General features: G+C 38.3%; 1 protein-coding gene across 1 annotated transcript in view; it reads left to right on the forward strand.

Annotated features, from left to right (window-relative positions):
- The window catches only part of Hat1 (histone acetyltransferase 1), a 37374-nt gene extending 20486 nt beyond the window's left edge, over positions 1-16888 (forward strand). Inside the window, exons 6-11 of the mRNA XM_034495116.2 lie at positions 82-203; positions 703-807; positions 1131-1237; positions 9953-10104; positions 14812-14928; positions 16539-16888. Coding sequence (XP_034351007.2) covers positions 82-203; positions 703-807; positions 1131-1237; positions 9953-10104; positions 14812-14928; positions 16539-16706 — 771 coding nt within the window. The 3' untranslated portion in view covers positions 16707-16888. The remainder of the gene's footprint in view (positions 1-81; positions 204-702; positions 808-1130; positions 1238-9952; positions 10105-14811; positions 14929-16538) is intronic.
- The last annotated feature ends 227 nt before the right edge of the window (positions 16889-17115 follow it).

Genomic DNA, 17115 nt, shown 5'->3' on the forward strand with positions numbered 1-17115 from the left:
CACAGGATAGTTTTGTGTTCTGCAGACTTTCACTTACCTCCGTGATGAGTTTCACCTGACTTTTCCTGGCTTTTTCCCTAGGCTGACATGACATGTAGAGGCTTTCGAGAATATCATGAAAGGCTTCAGACCTTTTTGATGTGGTTTATTGAAACTGCTAGCTTTATTGACGTGGATGATGAAAGATGGCACTACTTTCTAGTGTAAGTACAGTTCTAAAGCAACAGTGGACCTTATTACCTCCACAAAGCCAGCATTTTAATTGTGGCAGCCCAATTATTGGGGCAGTATAATGATATTTTTCCCAGGAAAGAAAAACTATTGTTTATGGGGCTTGAGTTTGCCTTCATTATGCTTTGGGGGACTTGAGAATAGAACTGAATTAAACGCTGTTGTCCGTTAAGGCCCTGAATGTAGGCTTAAACAGTAAAATGAGCTTTGCCTGTGTTTTCTTTTACTTGCCACCTATTCATCTTTATAATAGGCAAGTGCACTGAAGTGATGTAAAGAGGTCTGATTTATCCAAGTTGCTGCACACCAATTAAGTGAATTGTACATTCAGAACATAGCAGGTGTACCCATTGGGCCCTCACAGAGTAGCTTGCTGACACTGAAAATTCAGTCAGAGAATGGAAAAGAAAATGGACACTGCATGGGAGCGCGACTGTAATTGACCTGCTTGGCTTTCTGTTTTATCTGCAGATTTGAGAAGTATAATAAGGATGGAGCTACGCTCTTTGCGACCGTAGGCTACATGACAGTCTATAATTACTATGTGTACCCAGACAAAACCCGGCCACGTGTAAGGTAATTGGCAGTATAACACGTGCCTTGTCTTTTATTTCAGAAGGAACTGCTGAAGTTTCCAATACTTGTTATAGTAATGTTGATTTGTTGTTTTTGTTTTTTTAAATCACCATTCATTGGCCATGTACTGATTTATTTTATTGTTCTCTTTGAAACTGTGAGGCATAGTAACTTATTTTGCATATGTTAGTAATTTTTTTGGTTTCTTTTAAGTTTGATTTTTGAAAAGCACCAACATTCATACTACAATAATTTGACAATTTCCAACTGGACATGATAAGATGTTTTAATTTAGAATAATTTTTTTTTTTTTTTAACTATAGTCAGATGCTGATACTGACTCCATTTCAAGGTCAGGGCCATGGTGCTCAACTTCTTGAAACAGTTCATAGATACTACATTTCATGTCCTTCAGTTCTTGATATTACAGGTATGTAAAATTTTATGTTACTAGAAGAGCCTTTCTCAAATATCTTAGTTTTATTTCTGTCTTAAGTGTCAGCATTCTTCTAGGGGCTTTAGTGGACTGTTTGAAGTTTTGTTTTTTGGTTTTTGGTTTTTTTTATGGTGCATTTTAGATCTAAGCTTTTATGGAGATCGGGGTACATCCCTAACTGAAGTGTACAACTTAAAAATAGTGAACTAACTATATTTGGGGAAATCCTGATCAGATATAAATACATTATAAGTAGCTATAACTTATTTGTTTAGCTTATTTGGCAAACATTGCATCATTTAGAAGATAACCTTTGCGTTAATTTTAAACCATAGTTGTGGGAGCGGAGTAGCTCCTTAGTAGAAGACACCTTTTAAAAGATTTATTATTATTTTAATTATGTAATAATGCTTATGTCTCTATGTGGGTGTGCATATGAGTTTAGGTACCCCCAGAAGCTGAAAGAGGGACTCTGGTTCCTGAGTTGGAGTTAGTGAGAGGTTGTGAGATGCCTGACTTGGATCCTGGGAACTGAACTCAGATCCTCTGCAAGAACAATATGCATACTTTGCTGACTTAACCTCCAGCCCAGGAGACGTATTCTCTAAAGTGTGTTTTATATTTTTATAAGCATGGCATCCCAGTAGTAGATAAGATGAAATGTAGTCTGTGGAAACATCTTCCCAGTATGAATTAACTGTAGAAGTAGTAGTATGCTTAGAAGAAAAGAAACTAGTTTTTAGAAATAGAAGGATGTGTAGTGTGGTCATGCCTATAATCTCAGCACTGGGGTAGCTGAGGCAGGAGGATTTCTGTGATTCTTTTTCAGGTCAACATGGTATTACATGGTCAATTCTGGAGAACCCTGGGCTATAGAGTGACACTATCTTTAAAACCAAAATAAGTATCCTATTGAGTGGTGTTGGTGCATGCCCTTAATCCTAGCACTCAGGAGGTAGAAGCAAGTGGACCACAGAATTTCAGGCTAGCCTGGACTGCAGTGAATTCTAGGTCAGCCTGAGCTACATAGAGGAAACCATGTCTCGAAAAACTAAATAACCTAAGTTGGAGCACTGGAATCTTATTTGCAAACAATGTTATTATTTAGAAATATGTGCACTACCTATGTTCTGTTTGTTAAAAAAAACTATCCACCATAGAAAGTCGCCTTGACAAAACAGTTCTGGTTTGATCAGTCATTCTTTAGTATATATGCAAGGTGGATCCTGGCTGAGCCAACATTGCACTGTGGATATGTATCTGTGTTTATGCGCTATTAGACAGAAGGCACCGTACATGAGTGTTGCTCTCAAGCAATATTTGCAAAACATGCAAACTTCTGTATCTGGAAAAATAAAAACAGGTTCTTGTTGCTTAAAAAAAAAAAAGAAAAATTAATAAAAAGAAAAAAAATCCTTATTAGGTGATATTCTAGGTGTTTTCTTAATACGTGACTAAACTGCCAAAAAATAAACAAAAAAAAAAAATCAAAAACAGTACCTGAAGAACATTATTATCATTTTCGTACCCCAAGTAACAAACTCAAATTTGTTTTGTTTTTTGTTGTTGTTGTTGATTTTTGTTTGTTTGTCTTCTTCTTTTTTTCGAGACAGGGTTTCTCTGTCTAGTCCTGGCTGTCCTGGAACTCACTCTGTAGACCAGACTGGCCTCAAACTCAGAAATCCGCCTGCCTCTGCCTCCCAAGTGCTGGGATTACAGGTGTGCGCCACCACCGCCCAGCTCAAATTTGTTGTTAATAAAATTGCTAATTAAATTGAAAGTCCAGGTGTAGTGGCACATATACCTGTAATCCCACCACTCAGGAGCCTGAAGCAGGATTAATTGTCTCAAATCAGCCTGGACTATATAGGGAGACTGTCTCAAAACAAAAGTGTAAAAAACAACAACAACAAAACTTGCACGTCACTTCCCCTCATCATTAGTATATAAGGCAGAGAGCATCCTCAGTCTGAAAATCTACATTCAAAGTTTGTTTGTGTCCCCTGAGCTGGAGTTAGAGATAGTTGTGAGCACTTGACATGAGTGAGTGCTGAGACTGAACTCACTGTTTACAAGAGTGGCAAGCTCCCTTAACCAGCTAGCTAGTTCTCCAGTGCCCTCCTCCCCTAAGCTTTTTGTTTGGTTTTTAATTTCAAAATCCAAGATTTTTTGAGAAGGTGGTGGCGCACGCCTTTAATCACAGCACTTGGGAGGCAGAGGCAGGCGGATCTCTGAGTTCGATGCCAGCCTGGTCTACAGAGTGAGTTCCAGGACAGCCTGGAGAAACCCTGTCTCAAAAACAAACAAACAAACAAAAATTTGAGTGCCAACATGATACTCAAAAAATTAAAGATTTAAAGTGATAAATATACAAAAGTACTCCAAAACAATATTAATGAAATAAGCTTCAAACATTTGAAACACTTTTGGCCCTACTCATTTCAGCTAAAGCTGCTCACGCTGTACAAGATACTCATATCCAAGTTAGATATTAAGATGTACTTTACAAAGGCTTCATTGTGGAGCTGGGGTGGTGTAGAGCCCAGTGGCTAGGATGCACAAGTCCTGGGTCATTTGATCTCTGATGCCTTGAAATAAGTAAATAAAAGAATCTGAATATATATTTTGGATTATTTGAGCTGATTACTTTGTTACCCAGATTGGCCTCCAGCTTATCATATAAACTAGGTGAGTCTTGAATTTGAGAACCACCTACCTCAGCCTCAAGTGCTGAGATTAAAAACACTTGTACCATTACAACTGGCTTAGATATCATTTGTTTCTAAAATTAATATTTAACATGCACTAAGATGTTAACTTGTTTTTAAAATAATTTTTCAGAATTTTATCAAATTGTTTAAAGAGATGACCACAAAACATTACTGACAATGGGACTGGCAAGCTTATAAAATACACCAATGAGCAGATTCTCTTTTTCATGTAATATGCTGATTTTGCTTGCTCAAGAAGAAAAAAATATAACTGCTAGAGTAGTGAATTGTCTTCTATTAAGAACTACTTACTACTGTCTGGGAGGTAGTGGCATATACTTTCAATCCCAACACTCTGGAGTCAGAAAGAGGTGAATCTCTGTGTTTGAGTCTAGCCTGGTCTATAGAGTGAGTTCCAGGACAGCCAAGGCCACAGAGAGAAACCCTGCCTAGAAAAAAACAAAAAAAGAAGAGGAAGAAATGCCTTTCTCCCCACTTCTGCTTTACATGAAAAGTAATGCATGGGTACCATTTAAATGCTTTAATAAACTAGAGGGAAAGCATGTTGAGGTTTGGGGTTTTGTTTGTGCTGAGAATCATACCCAGGACCTTGGGCCTGCTAGGCAAACATTCTTACCACTTGAGCTGTTTTAGAAAAGGGAGTTCCACATTTACAGTGTTGAATAATCTTTTTCTCTGACTCACTGCTGTTAAAAGGGGTTGACACTTCAGAGATACAGAGTTACTCACTTTCTATCAGCAGTTGTAAGTAGACAGACACTTTGACTATTTTTTGTGGTCTGTACTCTTATCAAGACAGCACAGTCAGCTATATCGCTGCTTTGAGCTAAGCCAAAGTTGCCAGCCTCTGTTCACTGATGGCTTGGGCTTGGTGCTGCATGAGGGGACATTTTTGGTGATTTTTAATCTGGAGTTCATGTAAGTAGTCTTTGTCTGTTCTAGTGGGTAATGTGCCAGCAGGGTTGTTTCTGTGAGGCCTCTTAACTACTTCTTTCTGTCTATTCTAGCCAATAAAGTCCTTGATACTTAGCACCAATTAGCAGATAAAGAATTTTCTTTCTTAAATCTCAGTGAAGAGTCATTAATAATAGTACCCTTTATTCATTGCTATGATTCATTAGAAACTAAAGTCTTGAAAGAGAAAAAGCTAAACATGCTAAAAGGACATCTGAATTTGACAACTGAGGATCGACCTTTATTTTCAGCATTCACGTTTCTTGGCAAAGCAAAATGCTAAAAATGCTTCGTTAGCTGCTCTCATTAATATATTTCTCTTAGCTTTCATACCCAGTCCTTTAAAGCGTTTTAAAAAAAGAAAAAACTTACTGAATTTTTTACTTCAGTCACTTGGTTGTCTATTTCTCCATTATCCTTTTCTCTGACTCACTGCTTATATGTATTAACCTAATGGCTCCTCTGCAGCCTTTGGGTCTCCTTTGAAATCCTGGCTGTTAAAATTGAGGTGGCCTTTGCTTCCTTGGCATACAGGCAGAAATAATTATAATTAATACTTAATTATTGGTAGCTTAGGCTCTATCCTCAGTAGATACATGTTCGGTATTAAACTTCCATCCACTTTCTTTTTTTAGCTTAAGATTTATTGGCACAGTGCCTTGTTATATGTACTTTTCCTTTTGAGCCTGTCAGATTCTAGACATATAACATTTGAATACTTCTCAGAACATAGAATCAACAATTTGTTTCATTGTACAGTAGAAATTGATTCTGGCTCTAGTATATATATCAGCATTATTAATTAATCTACCAATAGTAATTAACATCTAATGTATTGTTCTTTAAAGTCCCTTGTTCTGAGATATGTTATACAGGTTTTTTAAATGTTAATGTGGATTTTTAATATACTTGGGTGGTTTGAATTATCTCATCTTTCTTTAAAATATTTTTAATAGTGTATCTCATACAGAGGCCTTTAAACATGATAGAATGCTATAAGCTGACCTACATATATCTATAGATTTATGTTGAAGCAAATTTTATCTTCAAATATGTTTTGTGTGTGACTGTGCTCTGTGTATGTATGGTATGTATGCGTGTATGTACAGAGGGGGTGTGTGCTTTTGTGTATGCATTCAGAAGCCAGAGGAGGATGTTGAATATCCTGTCTCATCATTGTCTATCACATTCTCTTGAGACAATCTCTTACCAAACCTCTGAAGCTAAACTGACAGCTAGCAAGCCCCACTGATCATTTTGCCTTCGCCTTCCAAAGCATTGGAGTTATAGGAGCCATGTGGCCATCACCCAGGATTTTTGTTAATGATGTCATCTGAACTCGGATTTTCATTCAGCAAGTTCTTTCCCACCAAGACACCCCTCCAATCCCCCAAACTGCTGTTTTTGAGACAAGGCTTCAAACTTGTAACCCAGGATAACCTTAGATTCCTGATGCCCTTGCCTCTTCCTCACAAATGGTGAAATTATAGGCATGTACTACTATATGCTGGGCAAGCACTCTACCAACTGAGCTAAAACCCCAGCCCATTGTATTGCTTTTGTATATAACAACAAATTATTAGCTGTCTTCATTGTGTGTGAAAATTTTTAGATAAAAATATAGGTTGAGTTTTTAAATTTTTTTAAATTGATTTTGCTCTTGGTATTTTTTCTGAATATACATTATTTAAATTTTTATTCACATTAAATATATTTTCAACTGATAGTTGGAATGCAGTTTAAACTGTTTTAGGATTTTTTTTTTTTAAACCAGTTTAGGATTGGCTTGGAAAACTGACGCTCGATAAACTTGTTTAATAGGGTGTCTTACAATTTTTTGGAATCAGAATCTACCTCTGCCCTAGACGGCCTGGAACTTACTGTGTAACCCAGACAGGATTCAAACTTATGATCTTCCCACCTCTGCCTTTTGTGATGAGATTATGGGCTTTCATTACCATGCCCAGTTTTGTTCTTTTTTCTATTTTTAAAGTGTTTAACAGAGCTGGAAAGATCACTCAGTGGCTGCTGTTCCAGAGAATCTGGGTTCAATTCCTAGCACTCATAACAGCTCACAACTCTCTGTAACTCCAGTTTGAGAAGATCTTAATGCCTGTTCTGGCCTCTGAGGGCCTCTGGCATGAGCATGATACACAGATACACGTGCAGGCTAGAACACCCATACACATAAATTAAAAAAACAAAAAAAAACCAACTTTTAAGAGCCGGGGCAGCCAACATGGTGGTGAACACCTTTAATCCTAACATTCAGGAGGTAGAGGCAGGCTGATCTCTGAGTTCGAGGCCAGCCTGGTCTAACAAAGTGAGTTTCAGGACAGTCAGGGCTACACAGAGACACCCTGTCTTGAAAATCTATCTATCTATCTATCTATCTATCTATCTATCTATCTATCTATCTATCTATCTTTCTTTCTTTCTTTCTTTCTTTCTTTCTTTCTTTCTTTCTTTCTTTCTTTCTTTCTTTCTTTCTTTTTTTAAACAAATAGAATTAAAGCTTGGTCTATAGCCCAATAATGGATCTTAACCCTCTCTGTATACAGTAATATACTTGAGATGCTTGCTATTTGGTTTCTAATTAAAACAGTTTTATTGGGTTGTTTCCAATTTTTTGGCTCCTAGGAATGATAGGAACACTTGTGTCCAAGTTTCTTTTTATTGCCATTTGTAGACAGAGTCCCACTGTCTAGTTCTAGCTGGCCTGGAACACTGTGTAAACAGGCCGGTCTTACTCATAGAGACCCACCTCCTCTTACCTCAGGGATTAAAGGTGCTTGGATTAAAGGTGTGTGTCATCATGCCTGGCAAAGTGTACAGGTCTTTATATGAGCTTCTGTTTTACATCTCTAAGGATGGAAAATTTGCAAAACATTATATTTGTGTCAACTTTTTTGTTTGTTTTGTTTTGTTTTTGTTTTTCAAGACAGGGTTTCTCTGTGTAGCTATGGCTGACCTGAAACTCACTCTGTAGACCAGGCTGGCCTTGAACTCAGAAATCCACCTGCCTCTGCCTTCCAAGCTCTGGGATTAAAGGCATGCGCCACCACTGCCGGACAGTGTCAGCCCTTTTTTAAAAAATCACTTTGGATTGTATTTCAAAGTGACTGTAGTGTTTTACAGTATCATCAATAGTTTGTCAGAGACTCAGTCTCTGCATTTTATCAGATTTGGTATTGTCTTTTTAGTTTTGTTCATCCTGGTAGATAGGAAATGGTAGCTCATTGTTATGATTTACATTCCTCCGTGGCTAATGATGTGTGTCTTTCCTTGTGCTTATTGCCTGTTTATGGATCTTTTTGAAAAATAACTATTTTGGTCCTGTGCCCATTTCTATAGAAGAGTTGTCTTTTACTTAAAGTAAAAAGCTTTTAATAGTCTGAACACATGGTCCTTATCCCATGTGTTTTGAATTTGAAGATCTTGTCTCCATTTTCTTAATGGTATTGTTTGAAATACAGTTAGTTACGTTTTACTAAAACTCAGCTTACCTATTTTCACTTGTGTTTTTGTTCCTGTATCTAAGAAATCATTGCCTAAGCAAAAGTCCTGAAGGCTTATGCACATCTTGCTTCTAAGAGGTTTTAGTGGATTGAGGAAATGAGATCCAGCTTTACTTTTCTTGCTTGTAGAGATCCCATTTTCCAACTCCCATTTGATAAAGACTTCCTGTATCTAATTGTCTTGACAGATTTGTCAGAAAATGGCCATAATATATAGGTTTATTTTGGATTCTCTATTTTATCAGGCTGTTTATCACCCTTATGCTGTTGCTATCCTGTTGAATTGTTGTAGCTTTGAGGTAATATTGACATCAGAAAGTCTATGAGGGGCTGGAGAGATGACTCAGCAGTGAAAAGCATTGAGATTGTCTGTTCTTCCAGAGGACCTATGTTTGATTCCAATCACCCACAAAGTGGCTCACAATTGTCTGTAACTCTGGTTCCAGGGCGTCTAATGCCCTCTTCTGGCCTCTTTGGGCACATGATACACAGACATGCATGGGGCAAACACACATTTTTTTTTTTTATCATTTGTTGAGTGTGTATGCATAGACGTGTGTTGAGGTCACAGGATAACTGTGGGGCTGGTTGTTGCCACCTTTAAATTGAATCTGGGAATTGAACTCAGGTTGCCAGGCTTGTGTAACAAGTTCCTGTATCTGCAGCCCCACCTCTTCAGCCTGGCATTAATTATTTTAACTTTTCAACTCATAAGGAAGTAGGGACACAGAAGTAGGATAAGATTACTTCTCCATGATCCTACATCTATGAATGACACTACTCTGTTCAGTATTTTTACCATCTTGCTCCAGTGTTAACTGGGCTGTTACTTAGCCTAATGTAGTTATATCATAGGAAAACACAAAAGAAGATCTGTTATATTCAGAAATGATGAAGGATCAAAATTATGTCTGTATCATATTCCCCAAGAGGTGTTATAAAGGACTATAAAAGTTGTTGAATTAAGGAAGTTACTATATTTGGGGAAAATGAGATTTATTGGAGGGGAGAATAAAGAGGGAGGGGGTTGCTTGAAGCACATTATGTACATGTATGAAATTATCAAATAATAAATTTAAAAGTCTCTTAGCTACCAAAAAGTGAATGCATTGGAAATTGTTGTCCAAACCTGAATTATTTTGTTTATATGACCAGTTTGACTGCAGTTAAAATGAAGATGTGTGTGGTCAACATTCCAGTAGAAACCTTAATATACAGCCGGGTGGTGGCAGCACATGACTTTAATCCCAGCACTCAGGAAGCAGAGGCAGGGGGGTCTCTATGAGGCCTGCTTGGTCTATAAAGGAAGTTCCAGGACAGCCAGGACTGTTTCAACTAAAACAAAAGATGATATGCAAAATGAGCAGCTCTCGTTTCATCAATAATGCGAATGTGAATTTTATTTGGTATAATAGTTATCAGGAATGTTACTGTTTACCATGTTACTGGGATTACAAATGAGAAATTGTGTAGGATAAAGGCAGTACTGTTTTTTCATTTTTTAGCGGAGGATCCATCCAGAAGCTATGTGAAACTAAGAGACTTTGTGCTTGTGAAGCTCTGTCAAGTTCTGCCCTCTTTCTCCCGGGAAAGATTACTGCAAGGATTCAAAGAAGATATGGCGATACAGGCACGGTATCACTTCAAAATAAATAAGGTATTTTTATTATTTTTAATTTGTAGGAGGAAAAGACGATATTATTGAGGTGTTTATCATAACTATATTGTAAGGACATTAGGATTTGTGGGAAGCAACAGTAGTTAGAGTTAGGCTCTGAAGTCAAGACTGCCCTTCAAGCCTAAGTCTAGAAGTTGTCTTTATCATCCACGGCAGTTAAGTTATGGCTTTGTACCTTATTTCCTTATTGACAGAATGATGAGGGAATGCATACTACACTGTACATGTTCACTTTCCTTGTGGATAAAATGAGAAGAGAATACCTCTCATATTGTACTAAGTATAAAAAGCAGATCAAAGCTGAGTTTAAAAAAATAACTGGGCTGGCAGAATGGCTTAGTAGGTAGTTTGTGCTAAGCCTGATGACCTGAGTTCAGTCCCCAGGATCCATATAGTTGAAAGAGAAAGCCAACCTCAGAAAGCTGTTCTCTGACTGCCACCCCATAAGGAAATGCAGTAAAATCATTTAAAAATAAAGCTGGGGCAGAGCACAGATTTATTTTTTTCATATGGGTATTTTGCCTGCATGTATTTCTATGCTCTGTGAATGCCTAGTACCTGAGGAGATCAGAAGAAGGCATCTGAGCCCCTGGAATTGCAGTTACAAACAGCTGTGAGCCACCATGTAGATGTTGAGAATGGAACCCAGGTCTTCTAGAAGAGCATCCAGTGCTCTTAACTTCTAAGCTGTCTTTCCAGCCCTACAGCTCTAAGCTGTGACATAGTTCTGTTCCTAGAGACGTTATTGGTAGAAAGGTGCTAAGAATATATGTCATTTTCATTTTCTTTGCTTGTTTTTTCAAAACGGGATTTGTGTGTGTGTGTGTGTGTGTGTGTGTGTGTGTGTGTGTGTGTGTGTAGACCAGGCTGTCTTTGAATTCACAGAAATCCACCTGCCTCTGCCTCTGCCTCTGCCTCCCAAGTGCTAGGATTCAAGGTGTGTGCTACTACCACTGGCTTCATTTTCTGCATTTAAATTTTTTTTTTTTTTTTTTTTTTTTTTAACATTTGGGACTGGAGGAACACAAGTATCTTTGAGTGTGAAGGTCAGAGGATAATTCCCTAGAATTGGTTTTTTCTTTCTACCACATGGGCTTCAGGGACTAAATTATTGGGGTCCAAAAATTCAAAACCACACAAGCAGTCACAAAAAACAAGATCTTGATTTGAATTAGATAGTAAAAACTTGACTAGTCAGGGACAGCAGCACAGACTTGGGAGCTGACTGTGTCTTTGAACGTTCACAAGCAGATGACAAAAATTTATTGCATTCAGGTTGCTACTGTAGATTAGAGCCCTAGAATAGACTGGAACTGAACTGAGACACCCCCCACTCCCCCCAGCCAGAATGTCACAGAGTTTATAAGCCCAGAATCCATCAACAGCTGTGCCAAGTTAGTTACATTTTCCCACCAATCAGGATTTAGAGATGGGGGACTTCCTTAAGAACATGTCTTTGTGGCACACTTACACTGTTCCCATTGGTTGGGAAGTTGCCAACCAGAATGTCAGTTACCCACACACATGTCTCTTTCTGCCAAGCAGGATGTCAGTTCAGGAAGGTCTTGGGAACTTAAACTTTATTTAACCCCTACTCAAAATGGAAGTTTTATTCAAAATGGTTTCAGTTTGGTTCCTTCTTGCAAAATTCAGGTAATTGTGCTTAAGTGCACATATCATCCACTAAGCCACCTCACCAGCCCTCATTTTTTAATGCTTTGTATATTTGTTTAAATTTTAAAGTAATGTCTTAAAATAGGAATAGAAAAAAACTTGGCATGTCAAAGAAGTCATACACGTTATATACATTCATAAATGAGAGGGCACTTCATGGGAAGAGTAGTGGGTTTTTTTTTTTCCATACATTCAAATGAATTTTAATGTGAATTTTCTATTGTAACTAATAAAGTTAATAAAATTTCCTTTTTTCATTGTCTTTTTTTTTTTTCCTCCAAGACTGAGTTCTCTATGTAGCCTTGGCTGTCAAGAAATCTCTGTAGACCAGTTGCCTTTGTTTCCTGAGTCCTGGGGTTAAAGGCGTGCATCACCACTGCCCAGTGATTTGCACTTCTTTTCTAATTAGCCTTTAATAAAACTAATTTGCCAAGATAGCCTTTAATAAAAACTGAAGAGTGAGTAGGAATTAGATTATGAAAATGCATGGCTTCAGAGTGTCCCTGATAAGGACAAGTCATTTGACACTGGTGGCCACCTTGGCTCTGAGAGCTGCACAGGTCTTGGATTCCCATGTTCCATTTCAACCCTAATTGCAGCGTTTCCCTTAGCTCCTATTCCTTCAGATGCTTCTTAAATTTAACTCTTCTTCAGACTTCTTTATATTCACTTTTTTCTCATTCTATTTGGGAAATTTCATCTAAACCTTCAAATTTAGATTTTTTTCCCCCTTGTGCCTCATTTAAAACCATAGTCCCAAATCTGCTGATTACTATCAACAATACAAGAAGAACTGAAACTTCTTATCTTCTGCCCTTTAATGGCTTCCTATCTAAAATAGAGAATATATATTTAGAAATAATTTATATCTACTTACTATATTAAACCTATATTTATTAAGTAATTAATAGCTTAGTTTCTAAAGTATATATGAACATATTTTTTTTTTAACAAATGATGGTTTAACCAAAAAAGGAAACTGCTAAGTAGGGCCTGCTGCGCTCATTTTGTCTAGATCTGCCACTTTGCTAATTTCAGCTTCCTTCTAACCTTCTGCTTGCTCTTTGCTTTGCTGAATTTCTTGCAGTTTCTTATATATATCAAATCTTACTACTTCTGTATCTCTGTGTAAATATTATTCCTGTTATTGGGCACACTTCCTCTGTTTCCCTGGCCAAATAGGATTCAGTTTTTTAGACTCCACTCAAAAACACTTCTGGGAAGTTAAAATAGCCTTCCCACAGCCTACTTCCCCTCAAAATAAATCCACAATTGAAGTAACAAACAGAAAAAGAGTGCTACTCCTTTGGCTTCAGTATACCAAAACTTACCAATCAATCTCTCTGCCTCTCTCCTTCCCTTCCTCCCTTCTTCTCTTTCAAACCATTTTCCCTACCATCTGGGAATTGAACCCAAATGCTAGATTGGTATGCTACCATTTAACTTCAACCATAGCCCTTCAATCTGTTCTTTTAACCGTCCCCAGGCACAGTAGGACCTCTTATATGTGTGCAGATAATCTGTTTATATCATCACCTTTAGATCTGAGTTAATGTCCACTTGCCTCTGTTCTCTGCTCTCTAAAGACCCAATGATTTCATAGTTTCCTGACTTACTCCTTATGCATCTCTATAGAGTTCTTGTCTCCTTAAGGTTCTTACTTGTGCTGTGTATGTTTGTGTCTCCATTGTGTTTACTGTTTTGTTTTTTAAGGGAATGAGGTTGCTTTATTTAATAGCGTAGCTTTTTCAGAATTTTATTTTTCTTTTGTGTGCATGTGTATGTGCCTGGTCATATGTGTACTGTGTGTATGTAGGAGCCTGCAGAGGTCAGAAGAGGCCATCAGATTCTCTGAACCTGAAACTATAGTTGGTTTTTGGCCTCCATGTGGGTGCTAGGAATTGATCATAGCTCTTCTGCAAGAGTCATTTCCCCAGTCTCACAGCTTAGCTTTTTAATTGAGTGTTTGTGGGAGCAATTGTTCACTCCCTCCCCCTCTCCCTCTCTCTTCCTCTTCCCTCTGTACTCCTTCCTCCTTTTCCCCTCTCTCTATACCTCCACCCCCTCCCTACTTTGCCCTAGGACTGCTGGGCTAGTGGTCCACCACTGAGCAACCTTAATGGCTTAATTGATTTCTCTACTCTCATTTTTGCACCATTTGTATGCAGCTAAAAATTTTCTTTACTTAAAATGCAAATTTGTGCACATCACTTTTGCTTCTATTGAAAAACTTAATAGGGACTAGGTTGGAGTCTGGTTCTTTAACCCTGTATGTCAGTCCTCTTCTTCAGTGTCTTCCTTCTGTTGCTTTTGTTTTAAAATGCTCCAGCAGTAACAAGCTGCTCTGTCCTATGTGCACATGCAAAAATTTACAGGTAGTGCTTTCCCGTTTGTAGGGTCATGTTTCTTCTCCGATTCAGCTTAGGCTGGGGATATAGCTCACTGATAGAACACTTGTCTGTGATATGTTAGTCCTTGGGTTAAATCAATCCCAAGCTACACACAAGCACAAATGCATGCAAAAGAGGGAGAGAGAGACTGAGCAAGAACAATCATTCTCACAAGAATCTGCTTCAACTATTTCCCACAGTCCCAAGTTGTCTACCATCGTGTCGTATAACACTTCAGTCACTTGTTACTACCTTCAAGGCTACTAATTTCTTTTTTATATATATAATTTTTTAATAATTTACCTATTTTTATTTTATATGCATTGGTGTTTTGCCTTTATATGTGTGTGTAAGGGTGTCAGATATTGGAATTAGTTGTAAACTGCCATGTGGGTGCTGGGAATTGAATCTAGGTCCTCCAGAAGAGCAGTCAGTGCTCTTAACCACTGAGCCATCTCCTCAGCTCCGAGGCTACTGATCTTTTGAGACCAGAGACTATCTTTTATTATTCCTCTGCTAGTTGTCATAATTCTTTGTCTGTTACAGATATTAACTAAATTGTGTTCTTTCAGAAAAACTGTTGTTTTGTAGTATTCACATTTTTCTTGTTTCATTTGTTTAGCAACATGCTAGACGGGTTTATGAAATTCTTCGACTGCTGGTAACTGACATGAGTGATGCTGAACAATACAGAAGCTACAGACTGGATATTAAAAGAAGACTAATTAGCCCTTACAAGGTCAGACTTTCAAATGCTTTAGGCATTTCCTGGTGTGTGTGTGTGTGTGTGTGTGTGTGTGTGTGTGTGTGTGTGTGTGTGTGTGACTTCTAAGACTTTTATTCAGTGTATATGTGTGAGTCGCAGAATGTATGTATGTGTACTGCATGAATGCCTGGTACCAGCAGAGACAAGAATAGGGCATCCCCTGGAATTGGAGTTACAGGCAGTTGAAAGCAGCCATGTGGCTGCTGAGAACTGAATCTTCTGGAAGAGCAACAAGTGCTTTTTACCACTGAAAATATTTCCACACCTATTATGTATTACTTATTATGTATATGTGTTGGAGGGATGTGAACATCTTGATTGTAGGTGCCTACAGAGGCTAGAAGTGGGTATTGGGTCCCTTGAACTATTTTTAACGGAAGATTGTGAGCTGCTTACATGGGGGCAGGCAAAGCTGGGTGGTGTTGCACACCTTTATTGCCAGCACTTGGGAGGTGAAGACAGGCAGGTCTCTGTGAGATGGGGTCCAGCCTAGTCTACAGAGAAAGTTCTAGGACAGTAAAGAGGTGGCACATACCTATGATTTCAGCAAGTGGAGGCAGGGTGGGTCAAGAGTCTAGTAGGCAGTGTAGCTCAGTTAGTAGAGTGCATGTTTAGCATGCAGCACTAGGTTTGATCACCAGCACTGTATAAATTGTGAGCAGTGGTGCATACTTAGAATCTAAGTGCTCAGGTGGTAACAGGAGGATCAGAAATTCTGAAACTTTGTCTCAAAACTTTAATTTGTGAAACATTTGCATATGTAAAATGTAGAATGCATGGTTTAAGGAATATTAAAATGCTGTTTTTAATAATTTATCTCTGAGCTGAGCATGGTGATACCTGCCTTTAATTCCAGCTCATGGGAGGAGGTAGAGGCAGGTAGTAGATAGCAGTTCCAGCCAACAGAGTTCTTACATACCTCCAACTTCAGCCAAACAGCCTGTCTCAGTTAGGTGGGTGGATGGTTTATACATACTTATCTATCTCTGGTGCTTTATTCTAATTTGTCTTAGAATATGATTATAGATTTATTTTAAAGTAATGAGTATGGCACATTTTCCTGGTAGTCAGAAATTATAAATGGGTTCCCTTTAAGGGACATTTATTAGTTCTAGAATGGCTTAATGTAGTTTGAGTTGTTTTACTGCCTTTTGAAAGACTAAACAGACTAACAATTCCAGCCAGAGTTTTAATCTGAGATTGAATCTTAGCTTCTTAGCTCACTGTCTCTTGAACTTCTCCAAGTCCCAGAACTCAAGCTGTAGACCAGGCTGACCTGAACTCAGGCATCCACCAGCTTCTGCATCCTGGGATTAAAGGCATGTGCCATTACTGCCGGGAATCACTATTATTCTAATTAATTTGTTTTGTGTGTATGTGTCTGGGTTTATGAACTGGAGTTAGAGGTGAGCTGTCATGTGGGTGTTTTTGAACCCAGTCCCTCCCAAAGCAGTTAGTGCTTTTAACTGCTGAACCATCTCTAGCCCTGCTACTATTGTGTTTTAACACTTACAGACTTCAATTGTAGCTTTATAAGCAAGTGATTTTTTGTTGTTGTTTAAAAATAATTACTTCCTACTTAGAAAAAGCAGAGAGATCTTGCCAAGATGAGGAAATGCCTGAGACCAGAAGAGCTGACAAATCAGATGAACCAGATAGAAATAAGTGTGCAGCACGAGCAGCTGGAAGAGCGATTTCAGGAGCTGGTGGAGGACTACCGGCGTGTCATTGAGCGACTTGCTCAAGAGTGAATCCCCTGTTCCCCGGGATCCCTGCAGATTTCTGTGCATTGTTGCTGTGAAACCTCTGATGACCCTAAAGTTATCTATGTTCTCCTTAGTGGAATATTTCCTTTTGAGAGATTGTATATTTTAAAATACTGTCTAGAGTTTATGAACATATATTGCATTAATAAAAGATGGCTTGTGAAATACCACTGTCCAATGCTTTATTCTTTTTTGGTTTTTTGAGACAGGGTTTCTCTGTGTAGCCCTGGCTGGCCTGGAACTCACTCTGTAGACCAGGCTGGCCTCCAACTCAGAAATCCACCTGCCTCTGCCTCCCAAGTGCTAGGATTAAAGGCGTGCGCCACCATTGCCTGGCTCACTGCTTTATTTTTAAACAGAAAGATAAATGACTAGCTGTGGTGTATTAAGTTAT

This window comes from Arvicanthis niloticus, chromosome 2 (assembly GCF_011762505.2).
Source record: "Arvicanthis niloticus isolate mArvNil1 chromosome 2, mArvNil1.pat.X, whole genome shotgun sequence".
In the NCBI taxonomy this organism is placed as follows: domain Eukaryota; kingdom Metazoa; phylum Chordata; class Mammalia; order Rodentia; family Muridae; genus Arvicanthis; species Arvicanthis niloticus.